Consider the following 27,747-nt stretch of genomic DNA (forward strand, 5'->3'; position numbering starts at 1 on the left):
AAAAAAAAAAAAAAAGTATATTGGAAGGGAAAATGGGAGTGGAATCAAAAACATTGGTCTTGAATGAGAAGTCTTTCTCCTTGGTTATGAGGTGATAATGGGTAAAGCTGTAGACTTTTTTTTTCTTTAATTCATCAGTAAGATGAGCAAAATTGAGAAAATGTCATTTTCTTAGTCTTGAGAAATCACATCATCTAAAGGAGAATCGTTGGGACTGGAGAGAAGGGGAGGAGTGTATATAGCTTGAGGACAGTGTGAGGAGTTGGCAGTAGACTTAGTGAGGAGCAAATTAGTGAGAAGTAAAAAAGAGTTCCTGAGACTGAAGGTCCGTTTCAGGCTGAAATAATACATTGTCATCTTTATTCAAAGAATAGGTCTCCAGAGAATCAGTACTAAGGACAATATGTGGTTTATAGTTGTATAATACAACTGGATTAAAAAATTTTTTTTCTCACTGTTTTCATTGTGGCCTTTATTCTCACTTAACTGAAATCACTGGGGTTTTAGTGTTTTAAGAAACTGATAGTTTGCTAAGTATTATATGTGACTGTTTCGTACAGGTACCCAGGGGAAGAACAACATAGTAGGCTTAGGCCTGCACAGGGTCTCTTGTGTGCTATGATAGACTTTACTCTCACCCTCCCTAATTCCTAATCGATATAATTTTTATGTGACTCACAAGAGGTACTGGTGGTAAGAGAGAGATTCAATTATAAACTGGAGTTTGTAATTCAATCTACTTTTTTTATATCTGAGAGGAAAATATTTTGGTTAATTATGGGCACATCATTTAGCTAAAAAATTACCTTAAATGTTAAGTGGTCCTTAAGGCATTTATAACAGAACTTTTTCTGACCCTAGTAGTCTAAAGTGGGAAATTATTTAAAACATTGTTAAAGCGACTTAAAAATGGTAAAAAGAATTCATTTATTTTGGTGCATTTTAGAGTTTCTTTTCTTCTTGAAGGATGTTTTTCCAATGAAGAAGCGTTTCTCCCTATGAAGAGTATTCTCACAACTAATAGATGCTAATTTCTTATTTAAGTATAGTAATATGGATCATTGGCTGTAAAGAATAGTTTGGCTTATCATCAACCCTTTTCTTTCCTAAAAGTAGTAAAAAGTGTGTCAGAGTATAAGTGGTGGAAATGCCTGGGTGGTCATGTTGAGAATTGTTCCTGTATGATTGTTGGTGTAGTTCATAGTAAGTCTCCTGGGGAGGAATGGTCGCATATTCAATTCTATTTGGGAAACCACCTCTTTTCTTTTAATAAGCATGAGCTCTAGATGGTTGGTTTTTACATGGTATGATAGAAAATTAAGAGAGAAAATAAAAAGATGAAAAACTATAATACAAAGCCTCAAAGAACTGGTATTATTTAGGCAAAAGGCTATTTGACAGGTTGGTATTATTTAGGAAAAGGTTATTTGACAGACTTAAACTTTTCTTGTTCTTTCTCCAGAAAACAGAGACTATGTATCACAGCAAGAGTTTCATTGGGTATAAGAAAGCGTACTAGAATACGTGCCGGAGTACTGACATGCATCAAAATGTAGTAGGATATATAAATTCAGTTTGTAATTACAATTTTGTCAAGTTTGTTATTTACATTTAGCATTACCTGAAAAGTCAAATTACATTAAGTCCCAAGGGATAGTCCCAATTACTTCATTAAACTAATATTTTCATAGGGAATTTTGCTTGGATAATTATCCATTATTGGGGCTTATAATTTATTTTTTACACAGAATATGGAAATAGGTTCAGAGGTTCATTGATACGAAAAGCATTCATTAAATACTGTGAATCACTAATGCCATTGATAAAGAAGAATTTCCCTATGAAAATGAGAGCTTCTATAAGAAAATGAAGTAGTTGGGAGTTTAATTTCTTATTAATATGATTTTAACTTGCTGCTTCATTCCACTATAATCTATTCTGAGTGGGGAGGAAAGGGCAGCTATCTCTTTAAAATATTTAGGAATTCTTTGAGGATTAAAATGTAACTGGCTTTTGTCTTCAGATACTTTTGTATTTAACGGTTGTGTAAGTTTAGGGATTTGTTAGATTTTTTTTTTGAAACCGTTTACATGATTTTGTAGTTCAACATTTCAAAGCTTCAACTTGAATAAATATTAAAATGAGGATACTTTAAAGACACTCAAATAAGCAATTTTAAAATTGCTTTCTGGTGGGGATATAATCCCTTTGAGAGCCTGAAGGGTGATGTGCCCTCTCCCCAGGAACATTTGTACATCATTTTGTTTCTAATTTCAGAGAACTCTTGGAGCCCCTAGAAGTCCTTCTGTAGACACTCAAATCTGTTTGGAGAATTCGTTAAAATCTGTCTTGAGGATTTTTTAAAAAGTAATATCCTCAGTCTTAGTCACATTCTTTGGATTTTTTGCTTTTGTAGCTATAAGTAAACTGTTAAAAACCTTCATTGCTACTTAAAATACCAGATGAGTGACTACTTTTCCACTTTTTATCAGGAAGGATTTTTCTCTAGGTTCTTTAGTTCATGTAATAAAATTCTGATGAATTTAAACACTGGTGGAAGGGGAATATTCTAATTGAATTTTTGGTCAACTCATTATTGACCAGATGGCTTACACTGAAAATCTTTTCATAGTATTAGTAGTAAATATAGTGTTTTAGGATTTTGTAGAATTTTTGGAGGATGTCAGTGATCCTTTTGACCACTATATATAGTAAAGTTAGAAAAAAATGAATCTAAATTCTTGGGCATTGTTTAGAAGTTAAATATTCAGCCTTACACCAAAGAACAAAAACAAACAGAAACTTAAGTTTTAGTTATCTTTACTGTGAACTAAATGTTCTAGAAATCTGATTGTGTCTATGTCAGTTTGTATACTGTGTGTAAGAATATATGCATTTCTTTTGTAGCCACGTCATGAATATTTTAATGTCCCTGTGTACTAAATGACTACCCACCGAGTATGCAGAATTTCACAGAGGAAATAGAATGCTGATATACATATGAAAGAAAATATCCTCAGCATGGTGATTTATTATCTTGCATAATTATAGTAGAATATTTCAGAACTAGTACTTTTATGATTGTATTATTTTCCTGTTCACATTCCAAACTTTTCTGTTTTATTTTCATTCTATATGTGATCTTAATACAGCTCATTCCTCTCTGAAACGGATTTAATCTCATCTTGATAAAATATGACCTAGAAGTGTTTTGAGTAATATTAAATCTTAAACACATACATATTATCATTAATGAACCACCTATGATTAATCTTACAAGAGGAAAACATGACAATCATTAAAATATTTACCAAAGAAAATATAGCTGAAGTGCTAGGTCAAAATGAGCAGTACCGTAATACATAGTATGGTTTGGTCTTCAAATATTGAGGTTAAAAAAAGAAACTATTTTGTGTGATTATCTTACAATCTGTATGAGCTAATGTGTTCTAATGTATCACATAAAAGTAAATGTGAAAATAATACAAGAAACTAAAATTAATTTGTGCTATTATATATTTAAGGTTAAAACATTCAGTCTTAGGAAATTTTGTAGTGCCACATTTATTGAATCACACTTGTGCTATATAATATCAAACAATCCCTTTAAGAACTTATTAGAGAGCTATGTCTGAAAAGTCTGTTCTACAATATCTGTTGCTTAACAATAACTCTTTCAAAGGATTAATGCTGAGTTTATATAGTTCAAAAATTGTAATATTCACTTTTAATACCTAAATACTTATATTTTACTAGTGATGGCATTCTAATATATTAAGTCCTTGTTTAAATACTTAATGCTTTGTTAACTGTGGCATTATATTTCTGAATTTTAAAACCTTTAATATTGGTAACTTGCATATTCTTTTAATAAAACACACAGCATATTTTATTACAAAAGGAAAACAATTCATTGTTTATATCTAGAGAGCATAAAGCCTGAGTTAAGTAAGTTATTAAACAATAACTTCACAAGATGTTCAAACTGATTTACCACTGAAAGAAGATGTATGAAAATGTATTTTGACCACATTTAGCATTAGGCAGGTATACAGACAAGATTTTCCATTCTTAACATTCTCACTGTAATGCACTGCATTTGAAGCACCTGGATGTGCTATCAAATGGGAAATTTAGCACCATACATTGGAAGCATTGAAACACATTGGTCTTTCATTTCCATTTTTCCCCTCCATTCCTCCTCCTGCCCCACAATATGTTATTCATCTGGTTTTAATGCTACATAAATATGCATTGTCTCATGCCTGTTTGTGTTGGATGCCTTGTGCTAAGCTGTAACAAAATGTTGCTTCTTTTGCTATCTGTATACAGCTGCTTGCTTTAAATTAGTAGATTCTGAAATAGCTTTCCTTGCATGTCTAAAATAAAAGTATTGCATGTACTTCGTCTCTTGTGAATGACTTTTTTCTTCTCCATCCCTCATAACTTGTTATATTTTCATTTTTCCAGGCAAATTTTAAAAATTGTGGTTAAAAACACATAACACAGAATTCACCATCTTATGCAGTTTTAAGTATACAGTTCAGTTGTGTTAAGTATATTCACATTGTTGTGCAGCAGATCTCCAGAACTTTTTTGTCTTGCAAAACTGAAAGTCTATACCTATTAATCAACAATTCCCCATTTCTCCCTCTCCCCCAGCACCTGGTAACCACCATTTGACTTTTTGTTTCTACAAATTTTACTACTTTAGATAATAGCTTTTCTGGCTAATTTTGAGCTACAGTTTCAGTGTGAACATATGAAAGTTCCATTTCATATTATCAACACATTTTATTTTTAAACTCTATCTGTACAAGTCTCACAAGAATAAAATCTGTAAATCTTTGAAACTAGGCCTTTTAGAAAGGACAGATATTTTCAATAATGCATGTTTGATAAGCAGCATGATTCTCTTCAGGAAATGCTATATAAGATTGCAGTCAGTGAGCACATGGGGAAAAGTCTGACCAGCTCCAAGCAGTAGTTGTGGGACATTTTTACATGGATAAGCTGAGAATGTAAACTGTGTAGAATTCAATGTAGGCATCTTTTAATACATTAAAGGCCACATGAACTTTTAAACTATTTAACATTACATGGAAATAATTATTTTAAATTTTTCTTTAATATTTATGTGATTTAGATGTCAAATAGTTTCCCCAAACACTCCCCCCATTTTTGCCTCAGTATTTTAGAGCAAGCCCTAGACATTCTGTCATTGTCTTTAATACTTCAGTATGTGTCCCTAACAGATGTATACCACACCCAACAAAATTAACAGCAATTAATAATTAATATCTTGTGCCTGGCTCAGTTTTTCCTAATTGTCTAAAAAATGCCTTTTTATATTTGATTTGTTAGAATCGGTTTCCAACCAAGACTCTCACATTGTATCTGGTTGATGTGTCTTTTAAGTCTCTTAATCTTTAACAAGTCTTCTGCTTTTTTCCCCCCTTGTCATTTTTTTTAAACCAGGTTATTTATGCTGCAGAACGTCCTACCCTATGGATTTGGCCATCGTATTCATGTGGGAATATTTAGCTTGTTCTTTTATCCCTCATCTCTATTTAGATCTGTAACCTGATTAGATTGAGGTTCAATTTGGGGGGGCAAGAATACTTCATAGGTTAGACTCTTGTTTTAAAAAATACCTTTTTTCACTAAAGCTAATTTTTACCCATTTTTCATTACTACACAGACATACTAAAAGGTCATGAGCTTTATAAATAGAATTGGTTTATAGTACTTGCATTTAGTACTAAAGGCTAAATACCTTCATTTAGATTTCAAGTGTGTAACTGTATCACCTAACATTTTTGGAGCACTTTCTATAAATTAGGCAGAACCTTAACTCAATATCTCAACATATGAAGGTAAGTACTGTTACCCATATTTTCCAAATAAAGAAACAGACCATAGAGTTTAATTTACCTAAGATTACACCATGAAGTGCTTTACATGCAATTAATATTCTAAAGATTTATGGTTTAATATAATTTCTCTTCTCCTTGTTTTGTGCTGTACCATGATTAGGATGCAAAAGTAAGTTTATTACTGGATACCAGAAATTTATATTATTTTCCCTCATTAAAAGACAATGTTGCCTTTTAATTACAAAATTCGTTGCTAGTAATACCTGAAAGTTGGCCTCCTTGGTCCTTTATTTTGTGATTTGCAAAATCAGCCACTTTGGAAAATTTTTAACTAATTTTTTTCTGGATATGCCTGGTTTGTTTTGACCTCCTTTGACATTTAAAAACCAGTATTGGTTGCTACACAGAACAAAAATGCCTTTGTCCCAGGGTATTCTTTCTGTATGTGGCCTCTAGTGATGCCATTGGTTGCCCTGGGGAGGTCTGGGAAGATAGCTGTTTCTGAAGACTTGCTGCTGTGGACACAGTTAACTAAAATCTCCAAGAGGAAGACATTTCTATAAATGCATGTGACAGAAAGCATGGAACACAACATTAGGTGAAGAATTGTGGGAACACAGAGGGAAGAGGTTTTGAATTTTACCATGAAGATAACTTACCTTTCATAGATATAATTGAGTAGCAGTGATTTCATAATTTGCCAGCAGGCTTGCACTGGGCTTGAGTGCTTTTTGCCTTACAGCAACAGCATCCAGCATGTTGGTAGGTAATTAGCAGGTATTTAATGAATGCTGAAACATGTTGGTACGTAATTAGCAGGGACTTAATGAATGCTGAAACGGTCCTTTAGTGGTCTCCAATGTTTGGGGCACAAAACCCCAACTAACCACTGCCTGCCACTATTAGAATACTACTGTGACACGAAATTGCTTTCTTGATTCTCTAAAACAAGCATGTTCTCCATGTCAATTTTTCACATTCTCAAGACTCCCTGGATCTGCTTACCAGAGTCTCACATTTTCCCTCCACAGGAAGCTGAAACCCCACGTAGTGTTCTTGAAGAAATTGGACTGACATAACTCTCCTCCCTTGTTGATGACTTCTTGTGGCATTTTACACACTGTAGATGATCACTCCCTTCATGTCCATGTTAGCTAATGGTATAAGATGATGTCTTGTCAGTGTTACTGTTTTGCTAAGCTGCTTCATTCATGCCTACACATTTTTTTTTAAAGGGAACTTTAGTTAATCAAGTGATAAGGGACTTAAATATGAATTAGAATGGTAGCAGAAAAAGATACCTTTTCTGGATATTTTAAAGTTTAAAGGTCAGTTTCTCTTAATCTGATTATGTGCACATATGAAAATGGCACATATACATGTAAAATCAGGCAGTATACATTTATTAATTACTGTATTTGACAAAGGAAACTTAAATTATAATGTGAAACCTGGTTTTATGAAACCAAAGACTAGTGCAGCATTTCGGTATATATAAAAAAAAGAAAGGGAATTACATGTCGCATATCAAATGAATGGAGACTTAGCTTTGTTGAAACTTTAAAAAGCAAATTTACTCCAAAGACTCCTATTGGAAATTACATACCTTTCAAAAATAAAAGGGAATATTTTCAAAAATAAAGGGAATTATTTGTAATGACTTAATTGGAATGATACTTTAAAAATTATTTCTTAGGCATTCTGAATCTGGGATGAGAAACAGGATTGTTTCATAATAGTAAGCACATAATTTTTAAGGCCAAGGCACATTTGACTCCTGAGATGAATTTTTTTGTGGTCATAATGACATGCGTAGTTTTTGATGCCCAAAATAAAGTGAGAATGTTAATTTGCCAGGAATTCTTCATAACAGTATCTTACAGAAAACATGTTGCTCTCTTCACAGTGTTATGTGTAAAGTCATTGTTCAAAGCATGAATGTTCCTTCTGGGATGCTTGTTAATGCCAAATTTATTTTGCTTCCCTATTTGCTTCTCTCCACTTAGAAGTGCTGCAAACTTTACAAAAGCTTCCTTTCTTTCCATGGCACTGCCTAGTTAACAGAAGTCTTATAAAAATTTAAAAAGACATGTTTCATATAAAATGAGAGTTGAATGAGGTAAAATGGCATTAGTTGGCCCTATATTTTTTAAAGCTATATAATTGTTCAGCGTCACTTTTCTAAGTACTTATACATATCTAAACATGTCTTCATGGTTTATACTTTCACTTGTATATGCTGGGCTGGATTAAGCTTTGTTGTGATTGTGACCAATATTCAGGCCACGTGAGCACTGTCTTATCACTTCGCCAATTAGTTGTAATAAACGTTCAACGTACAAATACTGGAGTGTGTTTTTATCTCTTTCCAAAAGTTTGTCAAACTATGGAGAGCTGCTGAAGAAAGAATTTCTAATTTTTTTTCAGTAAAATATTGAAAATTCCCCTCCATTTGAATATGGTGGTTGTTACAAGCACACACAAGATACATGGTGGAAGATCTAAGGAGTCTTCATGTACTTCATTAAATAACATGGATTCCATGCTGTTGTGAGCTTATCTACACATTTGTTTTCAATCAATAAATGCTGCTTTTAAAACCTTGATGCAGTTGACTTTTCTATGCTTTCTGAATGAACAACTCAGATTATTCCAGGTAATCAAAAGGTATTTCAAAGCAACTAGATTCCTTTTACCCCCTTGTGAACTGAAGGTGCTAGCACACATAACAGAAAGCGACTAATATTTGCCAACTGTACTACCTAATGTATGCAACAAATCAAATCTATGGCTATCGTGATAGTTAAGGGACCTCCTATTACTACAGATAGGAAATGCTACATTCTAAAACCGGGATATTTATGGAGGAGGCAGGACCTACCATCAAATTAAATTGCTAGTCTACTGGAAAAAAAGACATTTATAGGTTTAAAAAGCCTCCAACATGCAGCTAGCTATTTACTGAAAACAGGACTGTGGGCTTCTGCCAGCAACACATAGTTGGAACTTTTGAAACATAAATTGTAATCAGACAATATATATATAAACCATTAATAAATTTAAGTTCAAGATGGACATTTAGCAGGATAATGAACCAGTCAGTGGTTTAAAAACTTCCTGCCCTTCTACCCTACCACTGCCTATTAACATTTGAGGGGAAAGTCATCAATATTTCAGTTGTCTTGAGCTCAAGATGGTGGTTTTCTCTCTTATCCTCCATGATCTACTAAGATTTCGGCATTGCGGACCACATTTAATTGCATACATCTTGATCATATTTAGAAAAGTATCAAATACTGGATTTAATGATAATAACTCAGCATTACTGAAACCAGTAGATATAGTTCAGTCATTTTCAGGGATAAGCAGGCATTTAGAGTCTGGAACAAATCCGATTTTTTAAAGTGAAATTCTCCTAGACCACATGCATGATTTCTTTTATTGACTACACATTAAAGAACTCTCATCCTTGGCAGATATCATGCAGAAATCCCAATTTTGAAGAAACTTTCTTCCTATCTAAATTTCATTAATGTTTCAGTATTTTATGTATCTTAAGTCCTTATTCCCAAATGGCAAATTAACAAATGTCACATACTCCAAAATTCAAGATCCCAAGTATGTCAATGGAAAGAAAGTTATAAAAAAATTGATAAAGCTGGTGTCTAGGTGTAATATTTTTGCTTGAAGCTTTTTCTGCATTAGGTTCTATTCTCTGACCATTCTGATTTTTATACCAGGATTGCTTTAACACTAGGCATATTTAGTAGCAATTACCCTAATATTCCTGGAAATGACAGAAACCAGCTTTACTCCTATATAAAGAACTTCCCAACACACTATTTAAAAAAGTATACCATGACAGCCCCCAGCTGAAGAGTAGGGGGAAAAAATGGACTTTGCCTGTCAGTACTTTAAAGCTGAGAAAATGAACTTTAAAGCAAAAAAGCTGTTCAACTATTACACATAGAAAAATCCAATAGATTATTAATAAAGAGCAAACAAGCAGGGCACAGTTACGCTCACCTGTAGTCTCAGCTATTGAGGAGGCTGAGCCAAGAGGACTGTTTGAGCCCAGGAGTTTGAGGCTATAGTACACAACGATCATGTGAACACTCACTGGACTCCAGCCTGGGCGACATAGCAAGACCCTATCGCTAAAAAAAGGGGTAGGGGGCAAACAAGAATCAAAGAACATTCAATACACGAACACATAAAATTTATCAAATTGGTAAGGATTAAAATTACTTGGCGTTGTGGGAGCAGCAAGGTTTATTGTTGACATAAATGTTTTGTGGTCTGGCAGGCAACTTGAACATATTTTAGTATTCATCTCCTTGATATAATTTATGCTAAGGAAATGATCAAAAATATGTGGAAGTATTTAAGAAAATTCATCACAGGATTGTTTTCAGCACAGGATTCTTTAATAGCACAAAATTTAAAATCTAACAATGAGAATATGGTTGAAAAAACTGGTAGATCCATACTGTGCAGTGAGTAAAACGAAGAACAGGGCTTGATAAAATATGACAATGCTTCTCGTGAATAAAAGCATATTCAACTGCATTCATATATGTTCTTTATATAAAAAAATGTGTACATAGGGCTGGGTGTGGTGGCTCACACCTATAATCCCAGCACTTGGGAAGACAAGGTGGGAGGATCCTTTGAGCCCAGGAGTTCAAGACCAGCTTGGTCAACATGGCAAAACCCTGTCTCCCCAAAAAAAATGTTTAAAAATTAGCCAGGTGTGGTAGTGTGTACCTGTAGTCTCAGCTACTTGGGAAGCTGAGACAGGAAGATCACTTGAACCTAGGAGTTTGAGGCTGCAGTGAGCTATGATCATGCCACTGCTCCCACCTGGGCAACAAGCGTGAAAACCTATCTCTAAAAAGAAAAAGAAAAAAGTGTACACACTAAAACAATGCTCCAATGTTTAGTTATCTCTCAAGGTTAGGATTACAAGTAATTTTCATGTTGTTATTTATATATTTTATGTTTTCTATACTAAACATACTTCGTGATTATGAGAGAACAAAAATATTTTTAAATAGAATTCCAAGCTACATAGGTGTCAGCCAGACTTGCAAACCCATCTGCATTCATAGCCTTCTATCCGAGTATGTAGCAACCACAATAAATAAGATCTACCATCATTTAAGAACAAAACAAGTTTATTTGGATTTGGGACTTTGAACAGTTCTGTCTCTATTACCTGACCTCCTCCTCCCACGACTTCGGGACCTAGAGGAACTTTGGCTCCGGCTGCGGTGGCTTCTGCGGCTCTGACTCCGGCTGCCCCGGCCCCGGCTGCGGTCCCTATTTCTTCCTCTGCTTCGTGAACTGTGCCTCTCCCGACTCTTTGATGTGCGTTTGTGAGATTTCTTCCCCCTGTGACTACTCCTTTTCCTCTCGGATTCCCCATTTCTTTTGTAGGAGTGGTCTGGACTTGGGTTTCTCCTTCCCCGCAGCCTGCTGTAGTATTCGTCGTGGTGGCCCATCCTCTCCCTCCTCTCAGAGTTCTTGCCAAAGGAGGAGCCAGTCCGATCTGGAGACAAGTAGATGTCTCTATTCGCTTCCCAGAATTCATTGTTGGGATTTCTGAACACATGAAGAAAGTTGCAGTGTTTTCCTCTTGGGCACTGTTGTATTTCAAATAAACCTGCAATGGCACAGTGACAAAACAGCACTTATCACTGCATGTTCTGAAGATGCTACTTTATCCTTTTCAGAAGGTACATTTCTGATGTTTGGATATGCTAGAACTATTTTCTACCTGTGTATGTAAAAGGGGCTTACATAAATTGATGCCATAATTTGGTTCCCACAATTTCAAAAGTGCTCTAACAAATGACACTCTGAAAGGTAACAAATCCGAAGTTTTCATTAAGAAGAATAGCTCGTGCTCCCATTGGATTATGGTGCAGACTGCAACTGAACAAAATGGTGACCATGTTATCTTTTCCAGGGTTTCCCACTGATTGACGATTTTGATCCCTGATTAACATCAAAGAGTCAGCTCTTTGGGTCCCTGTAGTAGGGTGGTTTCTCGAGGGCATGGAGGTGGTAGGCCAGAACCACTGGTCAAAAGAGAAGGCCTGGCTGGGCATGGTGGCTCACACATGTAATCCTAGCACTTTGGGAGGCAGAGGCAGGCAGATCACCTGAGGTCAGGTGTTCGAGACCAGCCTGGCCAACATAGCGAAACCCTGTCTCTACTAAAAAATACAAAAATTAGCTGGGCGTTGTGGCAGGCACCTGTAATCCCAGCTATTCAGGAGGCTGAGGCACGAGAATCACTTAAACCCAGGAGGCAGAGGTTGCAGTGAGCCGAAATCATGCCACTGCACTCCAGCCTGGGCAACAGAGCGAGACTCTGTCTCAAAAAAAAAAGAGAAAGCCTATTAAACATGGAGGAGTCTATATTTTCTTTACACTTTAAGATCATAAACATTGCACTAATATCTCAGATTCACTAAGTGCTTTTAATACAGAAGACTCTTATCAATGATAATCTATTTGAACAATTTTGAGGTCTTTGGGGTTCTCAAACTTATTTTTAAAGCTGTAAATTCCTCAGATATGCACAACAGTTAGAAGTGAAATACCTCCGTACTATACACTATCTACAAAAATTAACTCAAACTGGATCCAATACCTAAATGTTAAGAAATTAAACTATGACTCTGAAGAAAACATACAAGTAAATCTTTGTGACCCTGGGATAAGCAATGTCATCCTAGATGTGACACCAAAAGCACAAACAAAAAAATAGGTAAATCGGACTTCATCCAAATTTAAAACGTGTATTTCAAAAGAACACAAAGTGAAAAGACAACCTACAAAATGGGAGAAAATATTTGCAAATCATATTTGTGACCAGGTACTCGTATGAAGAATATGCCAAGAATTCTTACAACTCAATAATAAAAAGACAAAGATCCTAGTTAAAAAAATGGGCAAAGGATCCAAACAGACATCTCTCCAAAGACATACAAGTGGCCAATGACAATGACAGAAAAAGATGCTCAGTGTCTTTAGTCAATAAGGAAAATAAAGTTGTTGTTGTTGTTGTTGTTGTTGTTTTTGAAAGTCTCCTCCTTTGGAAGAGTCAAAAGTCACAGTCAGAAGCTCCTCACTGAAATCATACTGGAGTCCCAGGAACTGACAGAAGTAACTGCCTTTATGAAGCAAACAATTCTATCTCTTTCATGCCCTGAGCCTTTAAACTTAAGGGGTAATGGTTCTTTTGGTTTCCCTTAGCAAGGAATCCTAAGATCTTTCTTTTCCCTTCATAAGTGGTTTCAAAATGACAGCATCCAGGAAGACAAGCTTGCCAAAGATCCCGACTTTGTGTTAAGCAGCCATGTATAGAGCAAAGAAATACAAGTAAAGGGTAAGATAAGTGCTCCCCGGAGGCATTTAGAGCTCATCTCTTTTCACCTGGGGAATGGCCCACTGAGAGAAATCTGAACATAACTAGGCCTTCAAAACTGCTGGCTACTCTCTGCACAAGACTGGATCATTTCCTGACTGGGTTGCCACCGTCTGATATCAGTCTGATTGAATGCATGTTTAACTGATCCTAAGCCTACAATTAGCTTCCAGTGCACAAAAGCAGGTATTCCAAGTAAGGCAGGAAATGCTATGGGTAAGGTAATGTAGGTGGCAATGACAGAAGATTCATTAGGGACAAAGAGGGAAAGAAACAAACAGCCAGCTCAAGCGAAGAGAGCCAATGAATAGAAAATACCTCTGAAACTGCAGCAAGGGAAATGGGCTTCCCACAGATGTAACTCCTCAGGCTTCCTGATTTGTCAGACAGCCCAGAACTGAAGATCGGAAGACTGGATTCTAGACCCAACTCTGTCACCGATACGTTGTGACCTCAGTCACTTCGTCCATCAAGTGACTCATGAGGTTGGTTACAGATCTAAACTGCGGTGTTCTTTATAAAAGATCGCTGCTCATCTACTGTGTGAGGCAAAAAGCTATGGCTCACCACTTCAGAATACTGGGTTTCCCCCCAAAGAATATCCCTTTACATAGCAGAGGAACAACTGAGGAAAGAAATCATCACTTTGTCTTTTACCACAAATCGCCATTTTCCACCGGGTCACGGGGCAGAATTCGCACTGAAGCTGTCGTCCGGCATACCATCGTCCGTTAAACAGAGAAAGGGCTGCTTGGCATTCTTCTTCCCTTTAAACCAAAATCAAATGATATGCTTTACAGTAACTTCCTAATATGTAGATTAGCCCTGCTATTCACTAACCCTGTTATTAATTTATTATAGGACCACCAAGTTCACTGATTTTGTGCCTAGGGAGGAGGCATTAAAACATTCAAGCTCTCAAAGCTCACGATGTATTCAAGAACCCTTTTTACTAACCCTCTGAGAGGTTTCGATGCATGGAAATTGGCTTGAATCAAAGCTTCTTAATCCAAAAGATAGGAGCATTAAAAATGCAGAAGTGTTTTCCATTGTTAGGGCCTATTCTTTTCTCAGACAGGATTGCTATTCTACTTATTATGCTGGTTAATTTAACCCATTAGCCATGGGATGGTCTAGGCAAACAGTAAGATAAGCAGACATGATACAGAAATTGCTCTCTTAGCTGGTTAAACACACACTAAGATGATTCTGGGCTTCAATCTCTGGCTCTTTCACTATACTTTTATGTTCTCTATGCTAGCTATCCCTTTTTAGTTTGCATTTTAATTGTTAAAATTATGAGTAATAATATAACCATATTATAAAACATTCAAAACTATGTAACTACGAAGAATGAAATACAAATGTATCATTTTTTCTTTTTGAGATGGAGTCTCACTCTCACTCTGTCCCCCAGGCTAGAGGGCAGTGGTACAGTCATACCTCACTGCAGCCTCAACTTTCTGGGCTCAAGTGATCCTCCTGCCTCAGCCTCACATATAGCTTGGACTACCAGCACATGTCACCACACTCAGCTCATTTTTTAAATTTTTTGTAGAAATGAGGTCTCTCTTCAAGCAATTCTCCTGCCTTAGCCTCCCAAGTAGCTGGGATTACAGGCACCCACCACCACGCCCAGCTAATATTTTGTATTTTTCACCATGTTGACTAGGCTGGTCTTGAACTCCCGGCCACAAATGATCCTCCTACTTCAGCCTCCAAAAGTGTTGGGATGACAGGCATGAGCCACCATCCCCAGCTTATATTATTTTAAAATCCACTCTATATTTCTGTTTCAACTCTTAATATTTACATTTTAAATATTTAGATTTATTTAAATTTTATTTAAATAGTTTAAAATATTTTAAAATATATGAAAGCTGGGCCAGGCACGGTGGCTTATGCCTGTAATCCCAGTACTTTAGGAGGCTGAGGTGAATGGATCACCTGAGGTCAGGAGTTCAGGACCAGCCTGGTCATCAAGGTGAAACCCCATCTCTACTAAAAATACAAAAAATTAGCCGGGTGTGGTGGCAGGCACCTGTACTTCCAGCTACCAGGGAGGTGGAGGCAGGAAAATCGCTTTAACCTGGGAGGCAGAGGTTGCAGTGAGCTGAGACCACACCATTGCACTCCTGCCTGGATAACAAGAGTGAAACTCCATCTCAAAAAACAATAATGCCAAGCGCCCAGCACTTTGGGAGGCCAGGCGGGCAGATAACAAGGTCAGGAGTTCGAGACCAGCCTGGCCAACATGGTTAAACCCTGTCTCTACTAAAAATACAAAAATTAGCTGTGCATGGTAGCAGGCACCTATAATCCTGGCTACTAGGGAGGCTGAGGCAGGAGAATCGCTTGAACCCAGGAGGCGGAGGTTGCAGTAAGCCAAGACTACGCCATTGCACTCTAGCCTGGGCGACAGAGCAAGACTTTGTCTCAGAAAAAAATAAATAAAAATAAAATAAAAATAAAAAATAAATAAAACATACAAAAGCTATATATCCAGTAAAAACATTCAGCACATCAACAAAAACAGAACAACAAACTGTGGCAAAATAGGAAGACATTCACAAGCAAAATACTTACGACTGGTACTGAACATATACGTTGCCCCTCAGGTGCGGTTCCAAATTGCAGCTGACCTAGGGAGCAATGAAGAACGCTATCATAAAAAACTCAGTAAAAGAAACTAGCCATTCATCAAAGGTAGTTTGTCCAGGCTAACATTCCCCAAAGTAGTTACCAATCAAAGATTCCAAAATAGAGATACTAGCTGACTCTTGCATCTATTTCAGGCTTACTTGGCACATGGCAGCATGCCTGATCCCTGTTGGTCCAGGTCTGTTTTTTCCCACAAATATGAAATGTTTCACACATGCATAAAAATGCAGAATACATCATTCAGCCTATATATACACTACCTAGATTTAACACTAACGTTTTCCACTCTTGAATGAGAATATTTAAATATGTAAAACATTAAAGACCCAGTTGAAGCCCTTCTATCCCATTCTTCTCCCTCCATCACATTGGTGAACATTCTCCACAGGCTGAGTGTAGTCTTCACATTACAAACACAAACACACATATCCATACACAGACCTACAAAGACACAGATACAGATACACAGATACAGGCATATATACATACACCATATTCAGGCCAAAAACCACACATACGTATCATATACATAAATGTCTATTATTTATAATGGGTATACACATATTTATTTATATATATGCAAAAAGAAACAGGTAATATGTATTGATAAGCAACAGATAGTATTGCTTTGTATGTTTCAAAATTTTATATAAATAATATTTATTCCACATTCTTTTTTCAAGATGTAGTCATGTAAACTTAATGATTCATCTTAACTACTGTATACTGGATATACCAAATTATAAAACTTATCTATTCCTCTAATGATGGTTTTTCAAGATGCTTCCAATTCTTCATCCACAAACAGTACTGCAGTCAGCATTCTTGAACAGGTTTCTGTGGGTATAAAGATCTCTCTCTACTGGGCATAGCCAGGAGTGTGCCAATTTATAGGTTACACGTACCTTCACTAGGTATAGACAAACTGCTCTCTGAGATAGTTTTTACTAATGTACACATCTTCATCTACTCTTGGTATTAATAGAATTTATAATATTTTTGCCTGATAGGTGTGAATATCATCCCATTTTTATATGTACTGTTCCTATTACTGGTTAGGTTAAATATGTGATAATTTGCCTTCAACAGTGACAAATCTGATTTGTTTTTATATCTTGGTATAAAGAAAGGTCTTCAAATATTCATACTAGTGTTTAGCATTTATGTTCAAAATGAATCTATAATTTTACAAATTTGTTTGGGAGTATTTTTCTTAGGGTATCCAAAAAGGGGCAGGATCCACACTCCATGACAGTTTGTAACACCACCCTTAGAAGGAAGAATAAAATGCTTCAGGAGTCCATGTCAGTTGTGCAAGCTAGGGTGAGAGAACTCTAAACAAAAGAAAAAATACGTTGTGGTGGTTGTGGTTTGTGGGTGCAGCCTGTTGCAAGCAATGGTGCAATTTCCATGAACTAGTGTGAAGTTTTGAAAGCAGCCCCACTACCACTTCACAGAAGCAGTATAATCAAGAAACCCTACAAGGAAAACCACTGATGTAATCCAATCCCCTCACTTTCAGGATAAAGAAAAGGCAGGAAGAAGTGACAAGACTTGTTCAAAAGCACAGGGCTAGTCAAACCACATGGCCTCTTCTGCCAGCTTCTAACATGATATTATGTGTGTGTGACCAGGCAGTTCCACTTTAGTGGCTATTGCTTGTGCTGAAAAGTAGTGTGAAAACAGGAAGGTATATGCCACAGAAACAAAAGGTTAAGGAGGAAAAAAAAATGAAAAAGAATTTTTACAAATCTTAAAATCAGTTGATAGAAGTATAGCCTTAAATGTCAGGAATATCTTTGTTTTTTGGGGGGATGTTCCAACTTTTCATCATCATTTGCAACTAGCAGGAAAAAAAATTACGGTTTCATTCCTGTCTTTTCCCAAATTATGGGACAATTTCCTTGCCTCAACATAATGAAGGCATTCCAGTTCAGATCTGATGAAATAATAGACAAGGCAGGGAGCTTCACCCTGTTAGAATTCAACTAATGGGTCCTGTGAGCAGCTGAGATTACATCTGGCCTTAGCCTTGGATTAAGGAATATTTTAAAATAATTATGTGTCATCTGAATGCCTTTTCAGCAAGTATGCTGCATCACAGACGATGGTTTTTATAATACTATATTTAGTACTGAAAGTATCCAATGAATAAAATCAATGCAAAAAAAAAAAAAAAGTAAGAGGGGGTTTGAATCTAGATTTATGATTTATGTTTCTGTGTGGCTCTAGAAGAAAGAACATACACCTTGGGTAGAAGCTGCAACTCGGCACTGTCAACATAATGCACCAACAAACTTAGTGAATGAAATTGTGTCACACTGTGTACATGGAAGCCACTTACAGAGGAAGGAAGGGAATGCACCATTTGTCACATGTAGCTTCTAAGTGAAGGACTAGATGGCTATGTGCAGGGGACCTGATACAGAGAATTCATGTGTTTGAAAAGAATCAGAGCACAAAGCTACTAAATAAATGAAAGATCCTTTCCAATCTAGACCCCTAGCATTCAGGAAATACCATGCTAGTACAATTTATGATTTCATGTGGTATTGATGCGACACTGGCAACGAGGTAGGGAGTGGAAAGAGAGAAAGAGGGAAGTCACATTTACAGAGTGCAAGCGTGCCTGACCCCAGCTGAGCCTGTGCCATTAAGTACTGCAGGGTGAAGCAAAGCAGTCCCATCCACACACATGCCCACCTTGAACTGAATCACTTTCCCCACGTTCTTGAACTCAGGCAGCACATCCTCATAGAAATCTAGGAACTGTTGGTAGGTTTCTTCCTCGCTGTACTCCAGGCTTGCATCAGGGTCATAGTCATCCCTCCTGCACTGCTCCATTCCAAATGTTGTAAACATGCTCTTAATAAGAAGGGTAGGACTGGATGTTGGGAAATTATGTTTACGTGAACATCTGCAGATGAAAGAAAAACTTAAATTCACTAGACCAATAATTTAAAATTACACACAAAACACATGCTTTAAATTTTGAGATAGAAACTCATGTAATTTAGTTGTTTTGACTTAACTGAAAGATAATAAACCCCACACAGATGCCAAGTTTCAGCACTTAAGAGGATTGTTTTAAGTGCTGAAACTTGGCACTTGCTGTTTTAACGTCAAGCTGGAAAGATTTCAAAGTTCATATACCATTCAGCTGCCTTTGAATGAAGTTCAGGAAGCCTCATACATGTTGAACCATAAGGGAAAAGAAGGCCCACTGATTGGTGTGACGGGATGTGTGATATGCATGAAGATGTCACATGTGGGACTGCTGAGAGGAAGGTGGGAACTAACAATGCAATCCTGGTTCTGTACAATTGTCGGTGGACTCAATGTTTAGACAATAGGGTAATCCAAGAATTTCCAGTTAATGAAGCAATTCAGTCTCATCTGTGTACAGCATCTTGTAGCTCTCACGGCATTTTTACATTTTTCCCCTCTGATCCTTGTATCCCTCTAGGACTAGTATTTTCTCCACTTTCCAAAGAAGGAAGCTGAGACCTAGAAAAGCACACTTGCCCGCGTCATATGGCTGGGAAAAGAGTGATCCAAGACATCTGCATTAATCTACAATCTGGCGCCTGTTCATGATAGGGCATAAGAAATATAATTTGTTTTAGAGACAGGGTCTAGTTCTGTCACACAGGTTGGAATGCAATGGTATGATCATACTTCACTGCAACCTTGGATTCCCCGGGCTCAACTGATCCGTCTGCCTCAGCCTCCTAAGTAGCTGGCGCATGCCACAGGTGCATGCTATGACTCCCAGCTAATTTTTTTTATTTTTGTAAGGACAGAGTCTCGCTATGTTGCCCAGGCTGGTCTCATGCTCCTGGCTCCAAGTGATCCTTCTGCCTCGGCTTCCCAAAGCTCTGGGATTACAGGTATGAGCTACCGTAGCTGCATCATTTAACTGTTATTTAATGAAGGTGGCTAACCATTGTGAAGAACAATTTTCTTTTCATAGTTTAAACTGGATCAAGGCTAAGCTGACCACACTGTACCTAAATAATATTTCAAAAATCCTTCATATGAGTTTACTTTCTTATTTACTTCCTTCTCCTAACATAAAATGAGGGGGGAAATGTAGTTCAAGCTTCCAAATATGCAAATTTTTCCTGGTTATGTTGCCAGTTAAAAATTGGTAAGACAAAATTTTTTTGGTGGGGTGGGGAAATCCACAGAATTTAGGAAGGAAGAAAGTTGAAGAATAGGATGTATTGGGAAAAAGCAACAATGGCCCCGAAGTGACTAAATGTTTAATCACACTTTCCACGTCTGTAACGTCTCTCTAAGTACCTATTGAGGTAATGCTCACAGAATACCCAGCATACATCATGCTTAGCTCAGAAATGCTTAATCAATGTTCATTAACATGAAATTTTCTATTTTCAAAATGACCTCCTGGATTATTCAATTAGAGACCTTGTAATTAGATCCCTCTTCCCAACTACTGACAGAATAAAGAGTGAAGACTCAACCTGGCTGGCAACACTAACAGTGAATCAAAATGTTATAAGTAAGAAGCACACACAATTTAACAAGGAACCAATTTAAAGAGGTTAAAATTCTGCTCAAGGAATTCCTAGATCTGAATGAACTTGGGCCTAGTTCCCAGGATGTCAAATAAGCATTTGTCAGTTTTGGAATAGAAACGAAATCCCTGTTTGGGGAAAAATCCCACCTGACCTAAAGACAATCCTTATAATCTAAGTGTATACAAAAGGCCAGTCCTATAGCTTTTACTGAAAAGTCAACTAAGAGAAGTGACATTTACGAAGGCAGTCTAAAGCTATGGCCCCAAGACTTTGTGGTTCTCAGAATTACCTGGGAAGAACAGATTTCTTCCTACCCTAGACCATCTGATCAGACCTCAAGGGGTGGGGGACCCATATTTTCAAAGTAGCTCCCTACCTAGTCCTGAAGATCAGCCATATTTGGGAACCACTGGTTTAGGGCATACTATTTACCCATTATTCTGACACTTAAGTCACTTTGCTGCAAAAACCCACGGTTGTTGGATATTACTTTAGGCCAAGGATGGCCAATAAATGGTGTGGGTATCCAAATGCCTTCCCAGCTATAGCTAACTGACTACTCCTCTTTTTCTTCTCAAGGAAGTACTCCTGGTACCCACTACCTTTGTCCTACATAGAATCACCACATTGCATGTTAAAGTTAAGCTGCAGGCCAGGCACGGTAGCTCACACCTGTCATTCCAGCACTTTGGGAAGCCGAGGCAGGAGGATCACTTGAGGTCAGGAATTCGAGACCAGCCTGGCCAACATAGTCAAACCCCGTATCTACCAAAAATATAAAAAAGTAGCTGGGTATGGTGGCACACGCCTGTAATCCCAGCTACTCGGGAAGCTGAGGAAGGAGAATTGCTTGAACCCTGGAGGCGAAGGTTGCAGTTGGCCAAGATTGTGCCATTGCATTCAAGCCTGAGCGACAGAGCAAGACTCCATCAAATAAATAAATAAATAAATAAATAAAGTTAAGCTGCAATCATTTATTGAAGGTCACTATAAGAAACATTCTCATGAAAATTACATATGCAACTGTTATAAAACATCTATTAATGTTATCATCCACTTTCCTATTTAATATTTTTGTAAAATATTCCACAGGAGAAATCTTTAGAATCCGGTGCCAGGAAAATTTTCATCTTTCTAGAGCTATCACTCATTCTTCCTTTTTGGTAAGAATTACAGCTTATTATCTGCTTGAGATGCATTCAAATATGGAGAAATAAAAACCCAGAGAAAATAATTCGCTTTTTCTTCCTCTCCTTGCTTTCAATTTCCTTTACTTTAACTTAATGCACTAGATCATGAGCCTTCTTTAAATCACTTTTGGAATTAAGTGAGTTATAAATAGACCAGTAAGTTTTACCTTCCATGAGTAATTACTGCCTTTTAGGAGAAAAACAAATAGATTCCCCTCAAAGCTGTGACTCCAAAAACACCAATTCCAGAATGGCTCAAGAACTGAACTCTGTACTAATTATAAAAATAACCAACCAAAGAAATGCTTAGGTGATAGAAGTGTTCCTCTGATGGTCTGACAAAACTTAATGACAGAGCAGAACGGCTATACAATCTGGAGCAAGTCACCAAGGCTCTCCAGAAAAGGGGAACAGAATGGTCTACTTGTCTAAAGGGATGGTGCTGGATTTTGTAACTGCTAATTTTGCAGAGTTTTATGTCACAACTTATCTCTTGAATGATGAAAATCTCTACATTGCTCTCATACTTTGATAGCTGTGATAGGAAAATTTCATATGGCTATAAAAATTATAAGGAATGTTCACAAATGAATTTGACCACTGTCCCTATTTCCCTGAACTGAGTTGAGGAGATGGAATCTGAGGGCATGACGGGCCATTCCCTCTTTCTGCAAGGAAGGGCCTGTCAGCCAAGTTCTCGAAATCGTTTAAGACATCTCTCCCCTCCTCTCACGCCCAACAAAAGGAGAATCAAGAATCAGGCTACCATGGGTCTTAACTTTAGAGGAAATGTTAGAGCTAGATCCTACATCAGGGATCCTGCAGCTGGAAAACCTTAACTGCAATTTGGTTCAACTACCCACGCAAATGTGAACTTACATAGAGTCTCAGTTGTCTCTGAAAGGTTAACTCACAGTGCATTTTTCTTTGGTGGGAAGTTTTTTACACCAATCAATTATTACCGTTTCTTGCTCAGATTAAGTGCATATTTGAGAAACGCTTCTAAAGGTACCAAAGGGAATAAAGTCTCTTTCCTTTTCTTGGTCAAGTTTTTCAAGAGGAGGCTGTCTACTAGTTTGCAGATCCTGTGAATCTTTTCACAGACATTCTGGACATCTGCAATCCCACCTCTAAAATACAAAAGGGCGTACATATCCGACATTAGTGGCTCTCAATCCTAGGGCACACTAGAAATACCTGAGGACATTTCCAAACTAATGCCACCCAAATCCCTGATATTCTTTTATTTATTATTATTTTTATTTTTATAGAGGCTAGGTTATACCATATTGCCAAGGCTGGTCTCCAAGTCCTGAGCTCAAGCAATCTGCCTGCCTTGGCATCCTAAAGTGCTGGGATAAGAGGTGTGAGCCACCACACCCGGCCCTGATATTCTGATTTACTCAACTTGAGGTAGGACATAATTTTTTAAAGCTTTCTAGATGACTCTAACATGCATCCAGGATTGAGAACCACTGTTAAAAAATGAAAAATGGCCAGGCATGGTGACTCACGCCTATAATCCCGGCACTTTAGGAGGCCAAGGTGGGTGGATCACCTAAGGTCAGGAGTTTGAGACCAGCCTAAAATGGTGAAATCACACCTCTCCTAAAGATAAAAAATTAGCTGGTTGTGGTGGCATATGCTTGTAATCCCAGCTACTTGGGAGGCTAAGGCAGGAGGATCGCTTGAACCTGGGAGGTAGAGGTTGGGGTGAGCCAAGATCGTGCCATTGCACTCCAGCCTGGGCAACAAGAGCAAAATTCCATCTCAAAAAAATAAATAAATAAATAAAAATAAAAATGGTATGAATGTTTAAATTAAAAAAGAAAAAGAAAAGAATCATAGAGAAGGCTATATTTTCAAAGAAGAAGGGAAAGAAATCCTCACAGCATGGAAACTTTTATGAATAAAGTAAACCTGACAGATGACATATGGTTTCTGATTAAATACATCTGAACTTTACTATTCATATCCCTTTTAAGGATTAATAGGATGTTAAGGTTATGATTAGATCTTCTCTTCTGCAGAATATATGGCGATAATTATTAGATTTTGCCTCAGATGGACTCATTCACCATTAGGAATTATTTACCTACTTTAAGTTGTTCATTCATAAACAAGCCAAATTATAAAAATCACCATTACCTGCCATATAATAGGTGTTCAAATACTTGCTAAATGACTTAAGAGATCAACACCAGGTTTCCACATGAATGTCTTCTTTCAAAAACATTGACCCAAAAGGGGCAGGGAACAAGAAGAGTGTCTCAGAGAATAATGGCAAGAGTCACAATAATGAAAATACCAGCAAGTACTCCCGGGCCCTGTTCTCCCAGCTTCCCATGTGTGTGATCATTTCAGCCTCACAGCCTCCTCAGAAAGATGAGACTATATTTAATCCCATTTCACACACGAGAGAATCAAGGCACACAGAGCTTAAGCAACTTTCACAGAGTGACAGCCACTGAAGCCCATTTTTGAACCCAGGGGTCTGTTGCTGAGTCTGAGCACACTCACTGACACTAGAAATTAAAACACTTTTCCTCTCCTCATTTGGATCCTGTCTTTCACAGATATCCCTTTACACATGACAAGTTTTTTTTTGTTTTTTCCTTTTTTGAGGCAGGCTCTTGTTTTGTCACCCAGGTTGGAGTACAGTGGTGTGATCATAGCCTACTACAGCCTGGAACTCCTGGCACATGCCAAGTTTTAAAAGCCTATTGGCCAGGTGCAGTGGCTCACACCTGTAATCTCAGCACTTTAGGAGGCTGCGGTGGGCAGATCACGAGGTCAGATTGAGATCATCCTAGCTAATACAGTGAAACCCTGTCTCTACTAAAAATACAAAAAATTAGCTGAGTGTGGTGGTGCATGCCTGTAGTCCCAGCTACATGGGAGGCTGAGGCAACAGAATCATTTGAACCCGGGAGGTGGAAGTTGCAGTGTGCCGAGATCACACCACTGCACTCCAGCCTGGGCGACAGAGCGAGACTGTCTCAAAAAAAAAAAAAAAAGCCTGTTTTGGGCACAGTGTTTGCCCTTCAAAAACTAAAGCCAAGCTGCTCCAAGCATCTTCAAATATATTATTTCCCCATCCCAGTTGTCCACCATGGACCAATGCAAGCTCAGGAAGAAACCAACAAGCAAAAGTGCTTCCTAAAGATGTGGAATAGAAAGGAAGCACCCTCAGAGAACTAGGCTAAGCCCACCCGGGGAACAAAGATAGAAGGAACAGAGATGGTCAAAGCAGAGGATGATCAGCTGGAAAAATGAGAGCAGCGGCAAGAAAGCAGCAGATGTATGATGACAGACATTTGAAACAGAGGCTTGTGCCTCTCCCAAAAGAACTCAAAAACTTCAACATTTTGAATCACTTCATTCTGACATGATAAAACAAAATTACCTATCTCCAAATCTGCAAGCTCCTGTTTTACTGTAGAAGGGACAATTAGCTCGATCCTTCTCCATTACTCTGAAATCCATGGGTGGTTCTGGGTTTTGCCATGTGGTACCATTTTCCAACTGTTAAAAATAAACATGACTTTACTGGTGGTGTAAAAACCCATGAAAGACTGTTTCAAAGTATATTAAAATATTTTCCTCAAAGATAAACATTTTTCATTTAAATGCAAACATTTAAGTTGTAATAGGCAATCAAGACTTTACAAACAACAGTACTAAGATATGAGCTCCATTTCTCTTTTGGCTCCTGGTCACTTTTCTTTATCTGGGATCACTACTGCAACCAGGGGCAGCCACCAAGGTTTCCATCAATTCTAAAAAGAGCCCAAGAAGGCTGGGCATGGTGGCTCATGCCTGTAATCCCAGCACTTTGGGAGGCCGAGGCAGGCGGATCACCTGAGGTCAGGAGTTCGAGACCAGCCTGACCAACATGGAGAAACCCCATCTCTACTAAAAATACAAAATTAGCTGGGTGTGGTGGCGCATGCCTGTAATCCTACCTACTTGGGAGGCTGAAACAGGAGAATCGCTTGAACCCAGGAGGTGGAGGTTATGGTGAGCCTAGATCACACCATTGCACCCCAGCCTGGGCAACAAGAGCGAAACTCTGTCTCAAAAGAAAAAAAAAGAAAGAAAAGAAAAAAAGAGTCCAAGAACTTATTAGGGAACCACCACAGACAGAAATGGAAGTTACTCTGATTCAAGGTAAACTGTCCACTGGAGGCAAACGGTATGTGATGTTGCTTAAACACACTGTACGGACTCTAAACAAGTCCAGTCCACAGGGGTCATGTATACCATTTGTATTTGCTCATCAGTAAATTTTGTTGTTGTTGTGTAAATTAAAGGACCACAAACATGATTCCAGATATCCAAACATGATCTAAGCAACCTACCACAAAACTAACATTACTGGAACTATCATTCTAAGGAAACATTAATTGGTCTCAAATTCTCAATGAAAGGTTTAAAAAATACCTCATTTTCAGCCCGATCCAGCATCTTCTGCACAGCTTCCTAAAAATGGTGCAAACATAGGACTAATGAAAACCTAGAAGTCAGCTAAGTCACATCTGGTTTTCTGGTTAAGAAACTCAAGTGTAACAATTAAAACACACATGCACATGAGCACACATGGTTTCCGGTTCTAGTTTTCCTTTGAAGCACAGATTTTTTGAAAAGCTTTCAAAGGATATATAGCTGAGACTTCTTTTTTTTCTTTTTGAGACACGGTCTCACTCTGTCACCCAGGCTGGAGTGCAATGGCATGACCTCAGCTCACTGCAACCTCCGCTCACAGGGTCAAGTGATCCTCCCACCTCAGCCTTCCTAGTAGCTGGGACTACAGGCATGCACCACCATGCTTGGCTAATTTTTCTATTTTCTGTAGAGATGGGGTTTCACCATGTTGCCCAGACTGGTCTCGAACTCCTGAGCTCAAGCAACCCACCCACCTTGGCCTCCCAAAGTGCTGGGATTACAGGCGTGAGCCACCATGCCCAGCCCATAGCTGAGACGTTCTATTCAAATAGAAAATGTACTAGATCACATTGCAAAATATTTTAAACAGTCTTATAACAGTTTCAATAATAGTAATATTTAGTATATTTGAGTATATATACCATGTTCTAGTTTGTAAGAGGAGGTATTAGTGAATATAAAACAAGGCCGGGCGCAGTGGCTCATGCCTGTAATACCAGCACTTTGGAAGGCCAAGGCAGGTAGATCACGAGGTCAAGAGATTGAGACCGTCTTGGCCAACATGGTGAAAACCCGTCTCTACTAAAAATGCAAAAATTAGCAGGGTGTGGTGGCCCATTTAACAGAAGCTAAAATATGACATGACCAGTGGTAATTAGCATTTAGGAGAAAATTCTAACTTTTTAATAAGGCAAAGGAGGTTCTGTAATAAGCCAGTAAATTTCTACCTAATTGCATTTGAACAAGTTGTACCTATGTTCAACAGACAGTTTTATCTTCCCTAACCCCTTAAAGCATTCCATAAGACTGTTATGTCTAACTGCTTATTTGTAGTGCTCAAAACAGAGCTCTTGTCCTCTACCCTCCCTGGCCCACATCCACCTGAATGCTCCCTCTGTCAATAGTGCTGCCAGTCATCTGTCTATTCAAATTAAAAACCTAAAAATATGACTTGAATTCCCTTCTCTCTCCTTGTCCTCTCTCCCATTCAATCTACTAGCTAGAGTCCCACTGACTCTGCCTTGACACACCCCAAATCTGTGTAGTTATCTTTATTTGGAATCACAGGCCTTCTAACTGGTCACTGTTCCCCATTCTTCATTTTTTATAGTAAAATAAAAATGATCTGTTAAAAGGTCCGGTGTGGTGGCTCACACCAGCACTTCGGGAGGCTGAGGCAGGGAATCACTTGAGGTCAGGAGATTGAGACCAGCCTGGCCAACATGGTGAAACCCCGTTTCTACTAAAAATATAAAACTTGGCCGGGCGCGGTGGCTCAAGCCTGTAATCCCAGCACTTTGGGAGGCCGAGGCGGGTGGATCACGAGGTCAAGAGATTGAGACCATCCTGGTCAACATGGTGAAACCCCGTCT

At 38.0% G+C, this 27,747-nt stretch overlaps 2 protein-coding genes across 5 annotated transcripts in view; one reads left to right on the plus strand and one right to left on the minus strand.

Annotated features, from left to right (window-relative positions):
* Positions 1-8,219, plus strand: part of AP1S2 (adaptor related protein complex 1 subunit sigma 2) — a 29,743-nt gene extending 21,524 nt beyond the window's left edge. The window contains exons 5-6 of one of the 4 annotated variants that reach the window (XM_017519279.2): positions 6,037-6,045; positions 6,908-8,219. In XM_017519279.2, the coding sequence (XP_017374768.1) occupies positions 6,037-6,045; positions 6,908-6,955 (57 nt within the window). In that variant the 3' untranslated portion in view covers positions 6,956-8,219. Of the gene's footprint in view, positions 1-1,462; positions 4,403-6,036; positions 6,046-6,907 lie in introns of those variants that run through there. The other 3 variants (XM_017519281.2, XM_017519280.1, XM_017519283.1) reach the window with 3 other exon arrangements.
* A 2,816-nt stretch (positions 8,220-11,035) lies between these two features.
* Positions 11,036-27,747, minus strand: part of ZRSR2 (zinc finger CCCH-type, RNA binding motif and serine/arginine rich 2) — a 36,189-nt gene continuing 19,477 nt past the window's right edge. The window contains exons 6-11 of the mRNA XM_017519285.2: positions 26,153-26,191; positions 25,116-25,234; positions 18,679-18,892; positions 15,901-15,956; positions 13,972-14,081; positions 11,036-11,541 (exon numbers count right to left, since the gene is read on the minus strand). Coding sequence (XP_017374774.1) covers positions 11,054-11,541; positions 13,972-14,081; positions 15,901-15,956; positions 18,679-18,892; positions 25,116-25,234; positions 26,153-26,191 — 1,026 coding nt within the window. The 3' untranslated portion in view covers positions 11,036-11,053. The remainder of the gene's footprint in view (positions 11,542-13,971; positions 14,082-15,900; positions 15,957-18,678; positions 18,893-25,115; positions 25,235-26,152; positions 26,192-27,747) is intronic.

Source organism: Cebus imitator, unplaced genomic scaffold (genome assembly GCF_001604975.1).
Source record: "Cebus imitator isolate Cc_AM_T3 unplaced genomic scaffold, Cebus_imitator-1.0 Scaffold733, whole genome shotgun sequence".
Lineage (NCBI taxonomy): Eukaryota > Metazoa > Chordata > Mammalia > Primates > Cebidae > Cebus > Cebus imitator.